At 47.1% G+C, this 20,701-nt stretch overlaps 1 protein-coding gene across 2 annotated transcripts in view; it reads right to left on the minus strand.

The window, feature by feature from the left end:
• ARID5B (AT-rich interaction domain 5B) overlaps positions 1-20,701 on the minus strand; it is a 383,355-nt gene that overhangs the window by 34,196 nt on the left and 328,458 nt on the right. For both annotated transcript variants that reach the window (XM_073685411.1, XM_073685412.1), the window contains one exon: positions 418-613. In XM_073685411.1, coding sequence (XP_073541512.1) covers positions 418-613 — 196 coding nt within the window. The remainder of the gene's footprint in view (positions 1-417; positions 614-20,701) is intronic.

Consider the following 20,701-nt stretch of genomic DNA (forward strand, 5'->3'; position numbering starts at 1 on the left):
GATCTTGGAACCAATACTAACTTTGTTATTTTAAAGACTCTTGACCCTTTTTTTTCTAATCTTAGATAACCATTTCATTCATTTATAAGGATTTTCACTTCCAGTGTCATTCACTCTCCATTTTTAAGAAAGCTACATTGGGAAACTCTTACAATAAAACATTGCATTGAGGGAGTTCTACTAAGAGTAATCAACTATTAGGTCACGTCGAACATCAGAGTATAAATGTACTAATGTCTATTTTATAAGTGCAGCCAGCAAAATTTGAATGTATTATTGTTTTTATAGAGAAATTACTATAAGTAACTTAAAATTAGTACAACGGTAATAAAAAAAAAACCTGCAACAAATTCCTTTTCTTAATAACTATATATGTAAAATACAGGAAGGTAGTGGATCCAGAGCATCAGCGATTACCTCTGAATCCTCCGGTTTTGCTGCTGCATCCTTCTCCCTCTTTGACTTTTGGCCTTCAGGTTTAATGCGCTTTGCGCTGCACAGTTTTGTTTTCGTCTCTACTTCTGCAGAATTGCCTTCTGGTTTCCGAGGCTTGACGGGAGGTAGCGGTTTGTCCTCCTCTCCGTTGATAAACCTTTCATAGGGTAGGATTAATCTAAATAGCCAAGAAAAATACATTATTTCCTCATTGTAAATGCGTCTGAAAGAATTATTGAATATGCACTTCAAAATACTTGTATATCCAGATGGCATATTGTGGGATAATTAATTTTTTTTTATTTTTTTTTACTGTTCCTGTGAATAAAGAAAGCATCTTTATTAATGTAATAATAGTCTGCTGAGAACTATATTTAATACCATTTGAAGCGGTGAGTCGTAATATGGTACTGCATATGTACTCCTATATACTGACTATATAGAACGGCAGATGGTAAGATGACCTAATACTCCAAGGTATATAATCTACAATGATAGACCAGTGATGCAGCCGACCCAGCCAATAACCAGCCGTCATTTAATGCAAGGAAACATTTCATATGAATTCTAACTAAGCCAAAACATAGTAAATTCCTATAATTATACTGATACAATAGGTTCTTTCCAAACCAGCCAGAAGTCATCTTCACCAATTGATCTTCCCACTTATTAAAAAACTGCACAGTCTCTAAATAGTTACTTCTTATGAACCAATTTCTATATTCATTATTATTCAATAAATGATCATGTCACATTATTAAAACATAGCAGCCAAACCTACCTAATGCACATGGCCATATTATGGCCCTGAACAACCTCTGGAGGATATTATGGCGTTCACACGTCATATTGTATGGCTTATTTTTCTTATGGAGGTACAACACCATACAGATGGCTTGGCTGGACATGGAGTGCCTATGACTCCATCGCACGAGGCAGCAGCTTCTTATGTGCAGTCATATCCTGGTCCTTCCCAATACCGCCAACTATCACAGAGTCATCCGAGTGTCACCTCCAGAAGTACTCGGATGACTCTGTGATAGTTGGCGGTATTGGGAAGGACCAGGATGAAGAGGAATATAGAAGGGTGGTTGCGGACTTTGTAGTATGGTGCCAGGCTAACCATCTAGAACTAAATGTTAAGAAAACCAGGGAGTTGGTGATGAGCTATGGAAGGTGCAAGAAGGTATGCCTACCTGTTACCATTGACGGTCAGGATGTGGAGATGGTGGATAGTTTCAAATATTTGGGGGTTTACCTGGATAGCAAGCTAGACTGGAAGTGCCACATGGAGAAGGTCTACAAGAAGGGGATGAGTAGATTGTACTTCCTAAGCAAGTTAAGGTCTTTTAATGTGTGTGGCAAAATGCTTGAGGTGTTCTACCAATCCATTGTGGCTAGTGCCACCTTTGCGGCAATAATTTGCTGGGGTAACAGTGTGCGTGTTGCTGACGCCAACAAGCTCAACAAACTTATAAAGAAGGCTAGCGCGACGGTGGGCCTACAGCTTGGGACTTTTGAAGAGGTGGTAGAGGATAGGATTAAGAAGAAGTGCAGAGCTATAATGGGCAACAACACACACCCGCTTTATGAACTGTTTGCGAAACAGAAGAGCACATTCAGCAATCGCCTAATACAACTAAGGTGTAAAAAGGAAAAATACAGGAGATCGTTTGTTCCAACAGCTATGGGGGTGTTTAACAAATGTCTGAAAAGCAATGTCTAAAGCATTCCAAATGTTATGTTATTATATGTGTCATGTTCGAGATCTGTGTTCTGCTGCTGTGATACCGCAATTTCCTCCGGGATAAATAAAGTATATTGTAACATACCTGGCGGCGTCCTTGCATGGTGGTCCATCTCCCACTGTGCAAGAGCGCGCACTTGATCTCCAGTCCAGAATGTCTCTCTGGCTTCCCTCCTTGCTGTCTGTTTGTCTGTTTTGGCTGCATAGGGCGACGCCCGCTGAACTTCCTGTTTCTTGTACCTTCTGCGGACACGCCCCTGTTGCACCTTCAGCCTATTGCTGTCCATCTTTGGGTATTTATACCACCTTCTTCCTCAAGATGGCGCCTGAGCATTGTGTCCTGTCAGTCGGCTTTTTGTCTCTGACATGCCAGGTCCTATCCTGTTTTCCTGCCTGTTTTCCAGTTCTGTGTCTGAACTGTGGTCTGTTCTTGTGAACACGCTTCTTGCCTGTTCTTTCGCCTTCTAGGGGCCGTATTCCTAGATCTGCCTGTCTGTGCCTTGCGGTATCTGTTCCCGTCTGAACAGAGTCCTGTTTGTGTCCCTGCCTTGCGGTATCTGTTCCTGTCTGAACTGAGTCCTGTCTATTTCTCCTGTCTTGCAGTATCTGTTCCCGTGTCTGAACTGAGTCCTGTCTATGTCTCCTGCCTTGCGGTATCAGTTCCCGTGTCTGAACTGAGTCCTGTCTGTGTACTCTTGCCTGCTGCCTTTCCTGGAGGCTGTATTTCCAGGCCTGTCTGAACACGCTCCTAGCCTGTTCCTCCCGCCTTCTAGGGGCCGATTACCTAGATCCGTTCCTGTATCTTGTCTGTCCTGTCTGAACACGCTCCTTGCCTGTTCGTCCCGCCTCTCTGGGGGCCGTATTCCCAGACCCGCTCCTGTATCCCGCTGCAGTGTCGGTCTCTTCCGTACACTCAGTTCCAGTCTGAACTCTCTCCTATTCTTTACCTGTTTTGCCTCTATGTCCGTTCCTTTCCTTTTTCTGCAGAGTCTGAACTCGTACCTAACTCCTGCTTGTTGTCTCTGTACTCCCGTTTGTGAGTTTGTGGTCCCCTCGCTACTTCACTGCAAGTACCCTGTGGGTATCTGGCTCTGCCTTTCCCTTCCTGTCTGTTCCGTGTGAACAGAGCCCTGTCCGTCCTGCTCTGACTCCTTGCTCACTGCTCCGGCAGCCTTGCTCCGCTCTTACCCTTTTGCTCACTGCTCCGGCAGTCCTGTCCTGCCCTGCTTCTGCCCGCTGCTCCGGCAGTCCTGTCCTGCCCTGCTTCTGCCCGCTGCTCCGGCAGTCCTGTCCTGCCCTGCTTCTGCCCGCTGCTCCGGCAGTCCTGTCCTGCCCTGCTTCTGCCCGCTGCTCCGGCAGTCCTGTCCTGCCCTGCCCGCTGCTCCGGCAGTCCTGTCCTGCCCTGCTTCTGCCCGCTGCTCCGGCAGTCCTGTCCTGCCCTGCTTCTGCCCGCTGCTCCGGCAGTCCTGTCCTGCCCTGCTTCTGCCCGCTGCTCCGGCAGTCCTGTCCTGCCCTGCTTCTGCCCGCTGCTCCGGCAGTCCTGTCCTGCCCTGCTTCTGCCCGCTGCTCCGGCAATCCTGTCCTGCCCTGCTTGTGCTCGCTGCTCCTGCAGCCCCGTCCTGCTCTGTTCTTGCCCACCGCTTTGGGCGTTCCCTCTCTGCTGTAGTTGTCTACCGCATCTGCGGTTCTGTGACCCAGTCTGTACTGGGTCTTAACCTTTCTGTGCTCCAGCCCGTCCTTTCGGCCAGTACCTCCCTGCCTGCATACTCGCCTGTATCCACCCCTCTGCATACCTGCCATGTTTGCTTACATCCACCAGTCTGTGCCAGCCTAACCTGCCTGTTCCAGTAATTCCAGTGTGGGTCAACCCCCGTGTCCGGAGTTTGACCTGGAGTAGCACCTGGTCCCTCTGCCCGGTTTCTCCCTGGTGCACTGGCGTCGTATGCCGTCGTGCCACCTTGGTCGGATCGGCCAGATACTTAGTCACGCCCCTCCAGGCACTCTCCGGTCCATGGTCCAGTGGAACCACAACACCCGCACACGCCAGTCAGTCCGGGCGTGTGCATAACAGCATGCTCAGGCCATGGTTCCCGTTGAGCCCCACGGCCTTCGCTCTCTGAGAAGTTTTCCAGCGAATACATGCATTAAAAATAAATAAAATTATTTTTTTTTTCTCAGCTGAGTTCCAGGCGAATTACGCACCCATCCAGATGGATCTATCTGCTCTCGTTCCTGCGGATCCGCCACGTTACTATGGGGATCCAAGACAAAGTCGTGCATTTGTGGAGCAATGCATGCTACACTTCAAGTTCTACCCTCTATGTTTTCCCACCGATCGGGTTAAGGTGGCATTCATTATGTCTTACCTGGCGGGTGATGCCTTGGAATGGATCAACCCCCTATATGAAACACAGGATCCGATCCTCCTGGACCTAATGGCCTTCCTGGTGGCCTTTCTAATGGTCTTCGATGATCCTAACCCGGAGGCTCCTGCTGAAGCTTCACCTCCCAATATCCCGGAGCAGCCCCGATGGGTAATGTGTGTGGGTAGCGCAATAGTCCTCCAGCCCAATGAGACTACTGCCCACCCAGAATCCTCACAGGGTGACTACGCTTTCCGGAATACTTCTCCCAACCTCAAGAGGCAGTCCAGACGTGCTAGACGTAGAGGCAAGCCGTCACGCCAGGGTCTGTCCTCCCTGAGACCTCCTGACCCCAACCTTGAAGTCCCTACTGAAGCTTCATCTCCCTGTATCCCGGAGAAGCCCCAACGGGTAATGTGCGTGGGTAGTGCTCCGGTTCTCCTGCCCGAAGAGACTTCTGCCCATCCAGACTCCACACAGGAGAACTTCCTGCACCCGGCATCAGATGCTTCACCCACTTTAACCGGTGTGCATGTCCAAGGATGCTCCAAAGCTGTGGTTACCTCTGAGTCTGTGCACCTCTACTACCTGGCGGAGTACCCCCTGTTGCCTCCTGAATCCTCCGGGATACCACTCGATGACAAATGGAGAGAGACTTCTCTACACTCGGTACTCGATACTTTGTCCGCTTCGTCCTGTGAGCCTGACAATCGGTACCCCAAAGTGGTAGTTACCCCCGAGTCTCTACACCCCTCCGACCAGGCGGAGGACCTCCAGTTGTCTCCAGAACCCTTCGGGGTGCTACCTGGTAGCGAAAGGACAGAGACTCTCCTATACTCTGTACCTGATACCTCGCTCGCTTCGTCCAGTGAGTCCAACCTAGTGTACTCCGAAGCAGAGGTTACTCCCGAGCCTCTACACCCCTCCGACCAGGCGGAGGACCTCCAGTTGTCTCCAGAACCCTTCGGGGTGCTACCTGGTAGCGAAAGGACAGAGACTCTCCTTTACTCTGTACCTGATGCCTCGCTCGCTTCGTCCAGTGAGTCCAACCTAGTGTACTCCGAAGCAGAGGTTACTCCCGAGTCTCTACACCCCTCCGACCAGGCGGAGGACCTCCAGTTGTCTCCAGAACCCTTCGGGGTGCCACCTGGTGGTGAATGGACAGAGACTTTCCTATATCCTGGATCTGATACCTCGCTTGCTTCGTCCAGTGAGTCCGACCTTGTGTACTCTGAAGCAGAGGTTACCCTTGAGTCTCTACACCCCTCTGACCAGGCGGAGGACCTCCAGTTGTCTCCAGAACCCTTCGGGGTGCCACCTGGTGGTGAATGGACAGAGACTTTCCTATACTCGGTACCCGATACCTCGCCTGCTTCCTCCAGTGAGTCCGACCTAGTGTACTCTGAAGCAGATGTTTTCTCTGAGCCTCTGCACTCTTCTGACCCGGCGGAGGACCTCCAGTTGTTTCCTGAATTCTCCGGGGTACCACCAGATAACAAAGAGACAGTGACTTTTCCTCATTATGTACCTGATAACCCGTCTATTTCTTCCTGTGAGTTTGACAAGATGTACCTCGAAGCAGAGATTACCCCCAAGTCTCTGTCCCCCTCCAACCCGGTGAAGGACTTCCAGTTGTCTCCTGTACCCTCTGGGGTGCCACCTGAAAATATGTGGAGAGAGACTTCCTTGTGTGCTGTTCCTGGTACTCCACCCGTTTCGTCTGTTGCTGAGGATGGCTGGATAGGAGGTAGCATCCTAGCTAACCAGATGAGATCAATTTTTCCTGTGGACAGTGGAAGTGATCTCCTTGAAGTGAACGACTGGTCCTCGAATTCCCTGCGGAAGATTCTGGCAGGCCTGAAGAAGAGGGGGCGTAAGGGGGGGGGGTACTGTAACATACCTGGCGGCGTCCTTGCATGGTGGTCCATCTCCCACTGTGCAAGAGCGCGCACTTGATCTCCAGTCCAGAATGTCTCTCTGGCTTCCCTCCTTGCTGTCTGTTTGTCTGTTTTGGCTTCATAGGGCGACGCCCGCTGAACTTCCTGTTTCTTGTACCTTCTGCGGACACACCCCTGTTGCACCTTCAGCCTATTGCTGTCCATCTTTGGGTATTTATACCACCTTCTTCCTCAAGATGGCGCCTGAGCATTGTGTCCTGTCAGTCGGCTTTTTGTCTCTGACATGCCAGGTCCTATCCTGTTTTCCTGCCTGTTTTCCAGTTCTGTGTCTGAACTGTGGTCTGTTCTTGTGAACACGCTTCTTGCCTGTTCTTTCGCCTTCTAGGGGCCGTATTCCTAGATCTGCCTGTCTGTGCCTTGCGGTATCTGTTCCCGTCTGAACAGAGTCCTGTTTGTGTCCCTGCCTTGCGGTATCTGTTCCTGTCTGAACTGAGTCCTGTCTATTTCTCCTGTCTTGCAGTATCTGTTCCCGTGTCTGAACTGAGTCCTGTCTATGTCTCCTGCCTTGCGGTATCAGTTCCCGTGTCTGAACTGAGTCCTGTCTGTGTACTCTTGCCTGCTGCCTTTCCTGGAGGCTGTATTTCCAGGCCTGTCTGAACACGCTCCTAGCCTGTTCCTCCCGCCTTCTAGGGGCCGATTACCTAGATCCGTTCCTGTATCTTGTCTGTCCTGTCTGAACACACTCCTTGCCTGTTCGTCCCGCCTCTCTGGGGGCCGTATTCCCAGACCCGCTCCTGTATCCCGCTGCAGTGTCGGTCTCTTCCGTACACTCAGTTCCAGTCTGAACTCTCTCCTATTCTTTACCTGTTTTGCCTCTATGTCCGTTCCTTTCCTTTTTCTGCAGAGTCTGAACTCGTACCTAACTCCTGCTTGTTGTCTCTGTACTCCCGTTTGTGAGTTTGTGGTCCCCTCGCTACTTCACTGCAAGTACCCTGTGGGTATCTGGCTCTGCCTTTCCCTTCCTGTCTGTTCCGTGTGAACAGAGCCCTGTCCGTCCTGCTCTGACTCCTTGCTCACTGCTCCGGCAGCCTTGCTCCGCTCTTACCCTTTTGCTCACTGCTCCGGCAGTCCTGTCCTGCCCTGCTTCTGCCCGCTGCTCCGGCAGTCCTGTCCTGCCCTGCTTCTGCCCGCTGCTCCGGCAGTCCTGTCCTGCCCTGCTTCTGCCCGCTGCTCCGGCAGTCCTGTCCTGCCCTGCTTCTGCCCGCTGCTCCGGCAGTCCTGTCCTGCTCTGCTTCTGCCCGCTGCTCCGGCAGTCCTGTCCTGCCCTGCTTCTGCCCGCTGCTCCGGCAGTCCTGTCCTGCCCTGCTTCTGCCCGCTGCTCCGGCAGTCCTGTCCTGCCCTGCTTCTGCCCGCTGCTCCGGCAGTCCTGTCCTGCCCTGCTTGTGCTCGCTGCTCCTGCAGCCCCGTCCTGCTCTGTTCTTGCCCACCGCTTTGGGCGTTCCCTCTCTGCTGTGGTTGTCTACCGCATCTGCGGTTCTGTGACCCAGTCTGTACTGGGTCTTAACCTTTCTGTGCTCCAGCCCGTCCTTTCGGCCAGTACCTCCCTGCCTGCATACTCGCCTGTATCCACCCCTCTGCATACCTGCCGTGTTTGCTTACATCCACCAGTCTGTGCCAGCCTAACCTGCCTGTTCCAGTAATTCCAGTGTGGGTCAACCCCCGTGTCCGGAGTTTGACCTGGAGTAGCACCTGGTCCCTCTGCCCGGTTTCTCCCTGGTGCACTGGCGTCGTATGCCGTCGTGCCACCTTGGTCGGATCGGCCAGATACTTAGTCACGCCCCTCCAGGCACTCTCCGGTCCATGGTCCAGTGGAACCACAACACCCGCACACGCCAGTCAGTCTGGGCGTGTGCATAACATATATCTTATCTTATCTTATCTTATATAACCTCCTGCCACGTGACACAACTCTAGTGAGGTACATGAATGATGATTTCATAAATTCCATTATGGATAATTTTTAATCTGAGGATATGTAACCCACCTCCATATCCACTAATCTCAATCATCTAACATACATACCCACAAAAGTCTCACAAAAGACCATATCACGGTCTGTAAATCTAGCCTGCACACCTGCTAAGACTTAAAGGAGTTTTCCAATGCTATCTAGAGCCGCTCATTTCCACACCGAAAGTGAACAGTGTCGATGACGTTATGACCCTGCACCAAGGCGGGTGTATGACCCTGCACCGAGGCGGGTGTATGACCCTGCACCGAGGTGGGTGCATGACCGGCAGGTATCAAGCACATGACCCTTTCTAATGAACAGGACATGTGCACAGTACCTGCCAATCGTGCATGTGTCACGACAGATTGTGGGGGTTGCAGCTTCATCAGCACCACTCAGTTTAGTATGCGGTAGTGAACAGCTTGGGGTGATGACGGATAACCATTTTACTAATCACTTATCATTTACATTTTTTAAAAGGACTGGTAGTACTGATTATCAAATCTTGCAGATTCATGGAGTCCGTGTCCTGAGACACAACTAGTCAGGAGTGCGCTCCCAAAGTGCTGCAGGGTCTCAATTCAAAGTCCATGAGTCAATATTCTGTATCCAGACTCATAGACTTGTATTGAGACTGTACACTGCTGTGTTGAGTGCTCAGGCTGAAGCTAAGTGCTGTTTCAGAGCGGCTTTTTAGGCAATCGTTGGGCATCTCAGGACTTGGACCCTCACTGATCTGCAGGTCATGTCTGGTAGTACCTATTACTTAAAAAAATATGTTGAAGATAGGTATCTTTAAAGGTGCTGTCCGGTCTTGGGGTATAAGTCACCCGATGTAACTACAGACTTGTGAATCCTCACATTGTCCGGTGCTGGTGCTGGGTACAGGTGGCCACGTGACAACAAGTATGTGATTTTCATACTTCCGGCCACATTTGGTCTATACTTGTCTTGTATTGTATTGAGTGAGGCTGCATACATCTAGTCACATACTTTCGGTCACGCGCCTGCCGACTCTTGGCGCCGGCACTGGAGAATCCACACAGTGCGCAATGTGCACGATGTGAGGATTCACAAGTCTCCAATCACATAGACTGACGGTAGACTTGTACCCCAAAGCTGGAAAACCCCTTTAAGGCCCCCAATACACACTGGATTAAATTCATCTGAATTTGCCAACAAAAACTAATTCCGACCAGCTTGTGTGTATGGGGTCCTCTCACTCTATCCTGATAGTTGTTGAGATAAGGGCTGGGAAATCTGAATTCAATCGCCAAACTCATTTGTTCAATGCAAGATAAACCATTGTCAGAGCAGTCTGACAGCAGCTTTCTCCTCTCTCCCCACTGAGAACACATGGGTGCGCAACTGGGTGTTGATGTGTGTGGAGGATGCAGGAGAGACAGCTTATGCATGTTTATGGCCATCTCTACATTCTGGATAACAACCCCTTGAATGTGATGCACAGTGATGACTGCACCAATCTACCTAATAATACTATTGGTAAAGCCAGGTTCGGACTGGCCCACAGTAGAGCAGGAGAATCCTCAGGTAGGCCGCCCCTGTCAAATAGTATGAGTAATGCTATTACACTTGATTTACTATTTGCAGATAAAAGGTATAATCTTATCATTTATAAAACAAGATAGCCAAATTCATATTATAAAATAAAAGCAAAAGTAAATTTGTGCATTTGGATCAGGTCATTTTTGCATGTAGCTGAACAGTGGGCCCCAACAGTAAATGTTACTGGTGGGCCTTTGTCAATCCAGTCCGACACTGGGTAAGACAATAACATCAGACAACAGACTTGTCTTTTTTGCATCTGAGCCAAGGCACAGTCACTCTCGAGTCATCCACATATTACCGGGGGATTTATGACTTTAAAACTTTAATCACAATTATAGGAAAACAAACACATTAAACAATGTACTATTCAATAATCTGTTTTCCAGTCATTGCTGAGTTCTTGATCTTAAAGGAGCACATATCTGTGTTATAATTAGAAGAGATGGATTAAATTACAATCTCAGTTTCAACTTCAATGATGATCTTTTTTTTTTCTTTTTCTTCTCCCAAATACATTTGGCATGATTAATGACTCACTGTGGGATTAATGCACAACTCAGCGACTTCTCAATATAAGGACTGTTATCCAGAACATTATGTTGTTTTAAAGACAAATTAATTTAGTGGAGCCAAAGCTTTGTTTATAGGACGTGTATTCATCTTAGAGAAAGCATGTTTCACTTACAGAGAGGAGGGTAACAAAATGCAGCACAGAATGAAATGACATTTCTAGACTGTTTTACCAGTAGTTTTTTCTTTTTTTTAGAGATGTGTGTTACTCATGAACAAATGGTCTCCATGTAAAAAATTGCAGCATGTGGAACTGTGATCCAGATCAGACTCGGCCAGTATCAGTTAATTAGTGCACAAAAAACAGATCACATATGGTTTACCATCCATAAGTCATGCACTTTTCACAGATCCATTACAATTATAAACATAGGAAACCTTTATTATTTATTAAATTATTCATGTAAAAACTGTATGCCACACAGATGTACAAAACAGACATAAGTTTGGGACACGGACGTAAAAAATGGACATCAGGATATCAATGATGGACATATGGATATCAAAGATGGACATATGGAATACATTACTAATGGAAAAATGTCAGATCTTTTCTGGACGAAAAACAGACAATTTTGCACCCAACTCCTGCGCTCAGCCGATGAGCACACAGAGAGCTGCATGCAGAGCTAGTCATGTTCACAATATGTGGATATGACTGGCCCAAGTTTTAGTCTGAATCCGGACTAAGGATGGAAAATTAACCCCTTCAGAGCCAAGCCATTTTTGGATTTTAATAATAATAATAATAATAATAGTTCAACTTACTTTTCAGCAGATGTATGAGGCCTTGTATAAATTCTACTTTCTACACCTTGTTACAGTAAATATAATTGAGTGGTCGACTTTTATCATTTTTGGTAGGTGGAATGCAATTGACCCATCCTTTTTTTATTTTTTAATGCCAGTGTGCAGTACAGACTGTAACAATTACTTTGATAATAAATATGGTTTTTTTTTGGGTTTGTTTTTATGCCTTATTTAATAAGAACTGCCTAGATTTTGATATTTCAGCAGCTGCATCTGGCACAAACCACAACTGCAAATTTTTGCAGATAAAAATTATGAGCTTCCCACAAAATCGTGTTGTCGCTGGCCACTGCATGCACGCATGGTTTAAGCGGCTACCACAGCAGCAGCCTTGAATGAAAAACTTCCATTTTTAACATTAACCCACAAACTTTAACTTACTATTTTTGTGACCTACAAGAGAAGGTTGTAATTTTTCAGCTCTAACATGTTAGAAGTGTCATGTACAGTATGTTATGCATTATTGCAGTAAGAAATGGTACCTGTTTGCAAATGCCATAACCACTCTGATGCAAGCAGTGTCGGACTGGGTTGCCAGGGGCCCACCAGTAACCAACTCCAGGGCCCCACTTTTCAGCTACATGCTAATGTGACATTATCCTCAACACAAATTTATATAACAATGAACTGGTAGATTGTTACATGAATAAGATGCTGCGTTTGTCTGTACACAGTGATTCAGTATATTATGCCAAGTATTGCTCCTCTAAGAGGGTGGTGGACCAGTCTTGCACAGGGACCCACCGGAGGATTCTCCTGTTCTCTGGTGGGTCAGTCCAAGCCTGGATGCAAGTATATCCGAATAAGCAAAGAAGTGGGCTTCTTGTACCTTCAGATGCCGATGTCATTGGCAAATGCTTTCAATGCATTGAATGCTGCTCAAAGAGGTGAAAAACTGCACATTAAGAGGAACATGTGAACATTTTATCTATGAGAAGAAGTGGGTTGACCTCAAATATTAATTATAACCGCTGCTCTATTAAGACTTAAGTCAAGGTCAGACGCGCGTACGAAACATTGTTCAATTTTTCAACTTGGAGGAATATCATCTGTATTTTCATCCATGTGTCTGTTTTTTACGTCTGTGTGACATCCATGTGGCGTCTGTATTTATATCAACTATTTAAAATGTTCATGATTAAATACAGTTTCTTAGGTTAATAGCGGCAATGTATTCTTAAAACTCACATGCAACACAGATGATCCGTATATATTCCGATACAGAAGAGAAAAGTGCATGCTGCGATTATTTTCACATGGATCCTCAGTCATCTGAATGACCCTATGGAATTACATTGGCCATGTGCATATAATACGCTGGTGTGAACGAGCCCTTATACAAACAATATACAGCAATCAGTCTTCATTGTGCTCTAATTTTGTAGCCCTATTAATAATGGTGGCTAAGATTTTGGGGGATATTGTAAACAGCACTTCCGCTTTTCATCTGAACTCGCTGTCACACATTATGTAAGAATCAGCCATTGGGAACATAAGTGATGGCGGGCGCATGCGCTGACATTGTGTGTGTAAGAAAATAACATGAATTATTTTCTGTAGCCCGGGGATTGGCAGTCAGCCAGCGAGGCTAAACACAGCCCAGGGGGAATATCCATCCTCAGATCCCATTACAAACTGAGTTTAAACATGTTACAGCTGCTGAAACTGTAAACTGTTCCCTCTATGAAGACTTACCAAAATAATAAATGGCTGCCAAATACCGGCCTCCCGCTGTAATATTACAGTTCATATTTACATGTTAGGAAGGATAGAAAATCAGAGGGGGGCTGTGTATAAGATTAGGGCATGGCCTTATTCTAGCATCCACTGTTTTCTGTTTTCTGAAGAATATTGCAAAACTATAAATTTTATACACTTTAATAAAAATATACCAGACATTCTGTCTACTTTATACTGCCACAAAGTGCAGATAACTGACTGCTGATTTTGGTTTTCTTGGCTATGGCCTATAATATGGTGAATACAACAAGACAGTAGAGATGAGCGTTGTTCTACTCGAACTGTTCGCCAATCTCAAATTCGAGCTGTTTTGGGCGGTGTTCGAGCCGGTCGGCGAACACGAACAATTTGAGAAAAATTTGGCTGTTCGAGGTTATGTTCGATAACTGTTCGTGCACCAAAATCATAACTGGATTTTTTCTCAGTAATGATGAAAATTAATGTTAATACGCAGTTTGAGTGTACAGCGGGGTGGGGGGAGGGGCAGGGGATGGATCTCTGCAGGAACAATGAAGATCTCCATTTTTTTTTCTCTTTCCCGCATTTGCAGTGGGGAGGTGCAATCTGTCAGCCTATCAGCAGGGCACACACGGAGCGAAGTGCTTTTTTTCACACAAGCAAGGGCATGTGTGATTGGCAGTGTATGTCACATGTCCTTGCCCTATAAGACCAAGCCATTTTCCCCGTCGTCACCATTTTCTCACTGCTGCAGCTGCGTGTTAGACGGCACCGCTGTTGCTGTGTGCGCTATACCTTGTAAATTTCAAGCCAATTTTCGCACAAATATACAGATAGCTTGGGAGTAGGGAATAGTTGTGATTGCAGTCCTTTTAAGGACTAGGTTACAGCATTTCCTACGACTTTTATCAGGCAGGTCTGTGCTCTTAAATAGATAGATTGTGGGAGTAAAGACTAATTGTAATTGGAGTCCTTTTCAGGACTAGGTTACATCAGTTCCTATCAGTTTTTGCCAGGCAGGTCTGTGCCAGTGCTGTGCAAGTTTTTTTCACAGCATTTGGCTGAATCTAGCAAAGCTAATCCTTTTTGGCCTATTGCAGAGTGTGTTAGTCAGTGGAGTAGCCTATCTGTGTTGCAAGATATACCACCTGTGTATAGAATACCAATTTTTTTACTGCACCTAGTGAAGTAAAATCTTTTGGGCATAGCATCATTCTATTAGTCCATCTATACTGACCTCCATCAGGTTGCAAACTGAATATAATTTTTTTCTGCATCTAGCTCTGAAAAAATATTTGGGCTTCTAGCGGTGTGTGGGACTTGGTCTATTAGTCCATCTATACTGACCTCCATCAGGTTGCAAATTAAAAATAATTTTTTTCTGCATCTAGCTCTGAAAAAATATTTGGGCTTCTAGCAGTGTGTGGGACTTGGTCTATTAGTCCATCTATACTGACCTCCATCAGGTTGCAAATTAAAAATAATTTTTTTCTTCATTTATCTCTGAAAAAATATTTGGGCTTCTAGCAGCGTGTGGGACTTGGTCTATTAGTCCATCTATACTGACCTCCATCAGGTTGCAAATTAAAAATAATTTTTTTCTGCATCTAGCTCTGAAAAAATATTTGGGCTTCTAGCAGTGTGTGGGACTTGGTCTATTAGTCCATCTATACTGACCTCCATCAGGTTGCAAATTGAATAAAAAAATTTTCTGCATCTAGCTCTGAAAAAATATTTGGGCTTCTAGCGGTGTGTGGGACTTGGTCTATTAGTCCATCTATACTGACCTCCATCAGGTTGCAAATTAAAAAAAAATTTTTTCTGCATCTAACCCAGCCAATAGTTTTGGCCTAATACCACAGTTTGGCCACTCAGCTCTGCTCGGTTACCATCCATTGTTTTTTTGTGCAAACAACTCCAGAGTTGTGAATTAGTTAACCACCAAAATGAGTGGAAAAAGGCCTGCTGCTGGTGGAAAGGGGAATAGGCGTGTTGGGAAGGGGAAAAAAGGTTGTGTCCGTGGGGTAGGTGCAGAAGAAAGACCATCTTCCAGCCAAACTAAAATGTCTACTTCTTTTAGCGGACAATGTGATAAGATCCCTTTCTTACGGCCACGCCAATCGCTACAAATTCCAGATGAGGCACAAAAACAGCAGGTGCTTCAACGGATATCAAGTGCTCCTTTAAGTGGGCTCTCCTCCACATCAACTTCAACATCACAAATACTCCAGTCCTCAAAGGTGTCACCCAAATCGCACTTGCTTCCTCACAGCTCCCAAATCTCCAGCTGCCCGTCTGAGTATGAGGTAGAACAGATGGTTGAGTCTGCAGAGCTGTTTACTCATACTATAGCCTGGGAATCAGAGGTCGACTCCAGCGCTTCTGTGAATCCAGACGAGGAAATGATCTGCACTGATGCCCAGAATCTTTATGAGTCGGATCCAGGACCAGACGCAGAAGGTTCTGACCATAATGTAGACCCTCATTCCCAAACTGTAACTCCTGTTGGTGGAGACAATGAGGAAGACGATGATAAGACTCAAATACCTGATTGGAGCGACAACTTTAGTTTTTTGTCAGGGCAGGAACAGGTTGGCTCTGAGGACGACGGGTGTGATAACGCACAGGGTGATGATGATGAGGTCGGAGATCCCACTTACTGTCAACCCACAGTCAGCCAAGAGATGAGGTCAGCAGAGGAGGTGGAGGAAGATGCTAGTGACGACGAGGTCAGGTTGCGCCTTCCTGGACAGAGACGTAGTACTGGAAGCACGTCAACAACTGCATCCTCAAACACAACTCTGCCTCTCACCACAAGTCGTGGTGGCTCTTCAGGTCGCATGGGTGCTAAGCCTTGCATAGCCTGGGCATTTTTTCAGATCGATAAAGATGACCCAACTCGTGTTATCTGTAACATTTGTCAGCAAAAGCTAAGTAGAGGCCAAAAAATACATAGTTTGAGTACTTCATGCATGAACCGGCACATGGACATGAAGCATAAGTTGCAGTGGGAAGCTCAGTGTGCTACAATGCGGTCTAGCCGGCCGGGCCAACCACCGTCTGCCATATCTTGTGCATCCGTGGCCTCTTCATCCTCTGTGACTGGGGGGACAGCAGTCACACCTGTTTTGGGGCGCAGACCTGCCACCTCTTTACCCGCAACAGCCAGCATGATTGGCAGGTCATCATTTTCTTTGGAGGTGGTAACACCAGCTGGTCTTGAGCGCTGTCCGACATCGATAGCACCACCTTTGGATCAAGGCAACCTAACATGTCCGCCTGCATCTTCCTCACAGACCGGCAGTTTGCCGGGGACACCCTTATCAACCCCGTCTAAGCACAATAGCCAGCCCTCGGTCCCTCAGATGTGGACAAGTAAAAGACCATTTCCTCCTAGCCATGAGAAAGCTAAGAGGTTGAATTTCACCATCTGCAAGCTCTTGGCTACAGAAATGCTGCCTTTCCGCCTGGTGGACACAGAGGATTTTCGAGACCTTATGTCCGTCGCAGTGCCCCAGTACCAGATGCCCAGTCGGCACTACTTCTCAAAGAAAGGTGTGCCTGCGCTCCACCAGCATGTCGCACACAACATCACCGCTTCTTTGAGAAACTCTGTGTGTGACAGGGTGCATTTCACCACAGACACTTGGACGAGTAGGCATGGACAGGGGCGTTACATGTCGCTGACTGGGCACTGGGTAACTATGGTGACAGCAGGACAAGGGGCTGCTGTCCAAGTCTTGCCGTCCCCACGAGTTGTGCGTCAATCCTCTTTATGTCATTTTTCCTCCACTGCTTCTGCCTCCTCAACCTCCTCTCGGTCTTCCACCTGCACCCAAAGCCTGTCTGGTCATGCCACAAGCTTTCTAACTGCGCAGAAGGGATCCTGCACACCTCCTTACTATGCTGGCAGTAGGGCTCAACGTCATCAGGCGGTTTTTACATTGAAATGTCTGGGAAATGTGAGTCACACAGCTGAGGAGTTGTGGTCAGCTCTGGAGAACCAATTTCATGAATGGTTGTCTCCACTGGACCTGAAACCAGGGAAGGCCGTGTGCGACAATGCTGCAAACCTGGGTGCGGCCCTTCGCCGGGGCAATGTCACACACGTGCCTTGTATGGCTCACGTGTTGAACCTGGTTGTCCAGCAATTTTTAGCCCACTATCCCAGACTAGATGGCCTTCTGCAGAGGGCACGGTCGCTGTGTGCTCACTTCCGCCGTTCGCATCCCGCAGCTCAGCGACTTACATCTCTACAGAAGTCGTTGGGCCTGCCACTTCACCGGCTAAAATGCGATGTGCCTACCCGGTGGAATTCAACTCTGCACATGTTGCAGCGACTGTGGCAGCACCGACAAGCCCTGGTGCAATACGTTCTGACGTATAGCCTGGGCCAACGAGATTCAGAGGTGGGGCAAATCACGCTGGAGGAGTGGTCTCAGATCAGGGACCTATGCACCCTTCTGCACAGTTTTGAAATGGCGACGAAGATGTTTAGTGCTGACGATGCCATTATCAGCATGACTATTCCGGTGATTTACATGCTGGAGCACATGTTAAACAGAATTCGGAGTCAGGTGGTGGCACAAGAGGAGGTGGAGGAAGTAGAGGAGGAGGAGTTGTATGCGGAAGGGCTAACATCTGCAAGGTCCAGACGGTCGGCAGCACCAAGGCGGCAGGCATGTGAGGGTGGGGGAGATGATTTTACCAGGGCGCATGGTAGCAGCCAAACTAGTGAGGAAGGTGCAGGAGCCCAGGAAGAAGTGGAGGACGAACTGATGGAAGACTCATCAGATGAGGGAGACCTTGATCACATTTCTGTTGTGCGAGGTTGGGGGGAGAGGACAGAGGAAGGAAGCATGATTGCTACCTCGCCACCAACACAACAGGGACTTGGTGCTCCTGGATGCGCAACACACATGAGTGCCTTCTTGCTGCACTACCTGCAACATGACCCTCGAATTGTGAGAATTAGAAATAATCCTGACTACTGGGTTGCCACACTGTTAGATCCCCGGTACAAAAGTAAATTTGCAGAAATTATTCCTGCCATAGAAAGGGATGCACGCATGCAGGAGTATCAGCAGAGACTGTTGCAGAATCTTACATGTGCTTTTCCACAAAATACCAGTGGTGCACGTAGTGAATCTCACAGTTCCAACTTGCCAACCGTGGGACCGTCAAGTGTTCAGCACTCAAACCGTAACAGAACCACAGTATCTGCTGGTAACATCAATTTTGCGGAATCATTTCACCACTTTTTTAGCCCATCCTTTGCAAGGCCACAGGAGACAAGAAGTCTGACACATAGTCAACGCCTAGAGACGATGGTACAGGAGTATCTCCAAGTAAACATTGAAGCCACGACTGTGTCACTGGACCCTTGCTCTTTTTGGGCTTCCAATCTGGATAAATGGCCGGAGCTAGCCACTTACGCCTTGGAGATCTTGTCATGCCCCGCAGCCAGCGTTCTGTCTGAACGTGTGTTCAGCGCTGCTGGTGGTGTGCTGACAGATAAGCGCACGCGGCTCTCCACTGATAATGTAGACAGACTCACGTTCATAAAGATGAACAAATCATGGATCCGAAACGACTTTTCTACCCCTGTGTCATCCTGGGGAGAGTAAAAGCTTGATGATTGGTTAAAATCACCCTACCAACCGTTTTAAGCTTTCAAATTACTAATCATGTTTATCTGTATCTTGACTGGAAAATAATTTGGGCTTTGTAGCAGTGTGCAGCACTGATCCTATTAGGCCATCTATAATAAGCTTCACCAGATTTAAAATTAAAAATAATTTTTAGCTGCATCTAGCCCGGAAAATAATTTTGGGGCTCCGAGATGCGCAAGACACATAAGTGCCTTCTTGCTGCACTACCTGCAGCATGACCCTCATATTGTCAGAATTCGAAGTAATCATGACTACTGGGTTGCCACACTCTTAGATCCCCCAAACTTTTCGATCAACCTTTTCATTTTAATAAAGACCAAAAAAATGGTAATTTTTGAAATTATAAGCATTAGCAGGTTGTTAGAAACTGAAATCAAACAGTTTTCAACTCAAAACTTTATTCTAGGTGATGTTACATTTTCACATAGGACCCCTTGTTCGAAAGGAGCTTCTGAACTCTCTCGTCCATTGAATTTGTCAGGTTTTGGATGGTTTCTGCTTTAATTGTTTTGCATGAGGACAGAATACCCTCCCAGAGCTGTTGCTTAGATGTGAACTGCCTCCCGCCATCATAGACACTCCTTTTAATGATGCTCCAAAGGTTCTGAATGGGGTAGAGGTCAGGGGAGCATGGGGGTCACACCATAAGTTTGTCCCCTTTTATGCCCATATCAGCCAGAGATGCAGATGTTTTATGTGCAGCATGAGATGGTGCATTATCATGCAGAAAAATGATCTTGCTGTGAAATACACGGTTCTTCTTGTTGAACCATGGCAGGAAGTGCTGTTTGAGAAAATCCACATACATTATGGAGTTCATCTTTAGCGCCTTCAGGGATCCTAAAGGGGCCGACAATCTCTCTCCCCATGATTCCAGCCCAAAACATTACTCCACCTCCTCCTTGTTGGCGCTGTAGCCGTGTTTGCGTGGGGTGTCCATCAACCAGCCATCCTCCACTCCATTCATCTGGACCATCGAGCGCTGCACGGCACTCATCCGTGAACAAAACAGTTTTGAAATCAGTCTTCATGTAATGTTTGGCCCACTGGAGCCGTTTCTGCTTGTGTGAAGTGGATAGAGGAGGTCGACAGGATGGCGTATGCACAGCTGCAAACCTCTGAAGGACCCTGCATCTTGTTGTTCGGGGGACGTTGGAGGCACAAGCAGCTTCAAAAACTTGTCTGCTGCTATGACAAGGCTTTTTTGCCGCTGCTCTTTCAACCTGACGTAATTGCCTGTAGGAAAGAGTCCTCAATTTGCCCTTATCAGCACGCACACGTGTGTACTGTGAATCAGCTACATACTTCTTGATTGCCAAGACACTTCATCCTGATCATCGCACAATGTTGATTGTAGTCATGCCTTGACCTAAACACTCCACAATTTGTTGCTTCTCAGCAGCCGACACATCCTTTTTCTTTCCCATTTTGGCAGAAAATGTAGGCTGCTTAATAATGTGAGAGAGCCTTCTTAAGTAGTCTTGCCTTTATTGGACACACCTGCCAAACTAATTAGCACAGGTGTCTGCAATTGCTTACAGTGATATAAAGAGCCCTGACACACATCACCATCAATGAGTTTAACTGACAAACAAACAAATTCTTCCCTTATCACTCCTAAACACTTTTTGCATAATAATTTGGAACGCGGTGTACATGTGCTTTTCCACAAAACACCAGTGGTTCACGTAGTGAATCTTACAGTTCTAACTTGCCAACCGTGGTCTGTATGGAATTGTTCAATAAAGGGCCCAAAATTAAGATAACATAGATGGGAGAGGTCTCTATGAATAGGAATTCCTAAGTATTTGATACCCTGTGAGGGCCAGGCAAAGGGAAAGTTGGACTGGATGGAATCCTATATGGATTTAGGGAGGGAGACATCGAGGGCCTCAGACTTCGCTGCATTGATTTTAAAATTTTACCAT

This window comes from Phyllobates terribilis, unplaced genomic scaffold, assembly GCF_046119375.1.
Source record: "Phyllobates terribilis strain yellow unplaced genomic scaffold, ASM4611937v1 Scaffold_5__5_contigs__length_657084704, whole genome shotgun sequence".
Taxonomy (NCBI): Eukaryota; Metazoa; Chordata; class Amphibia; order Anura; family Dendrobatidae; genus Phyllobates; species Phyllobates terribilis.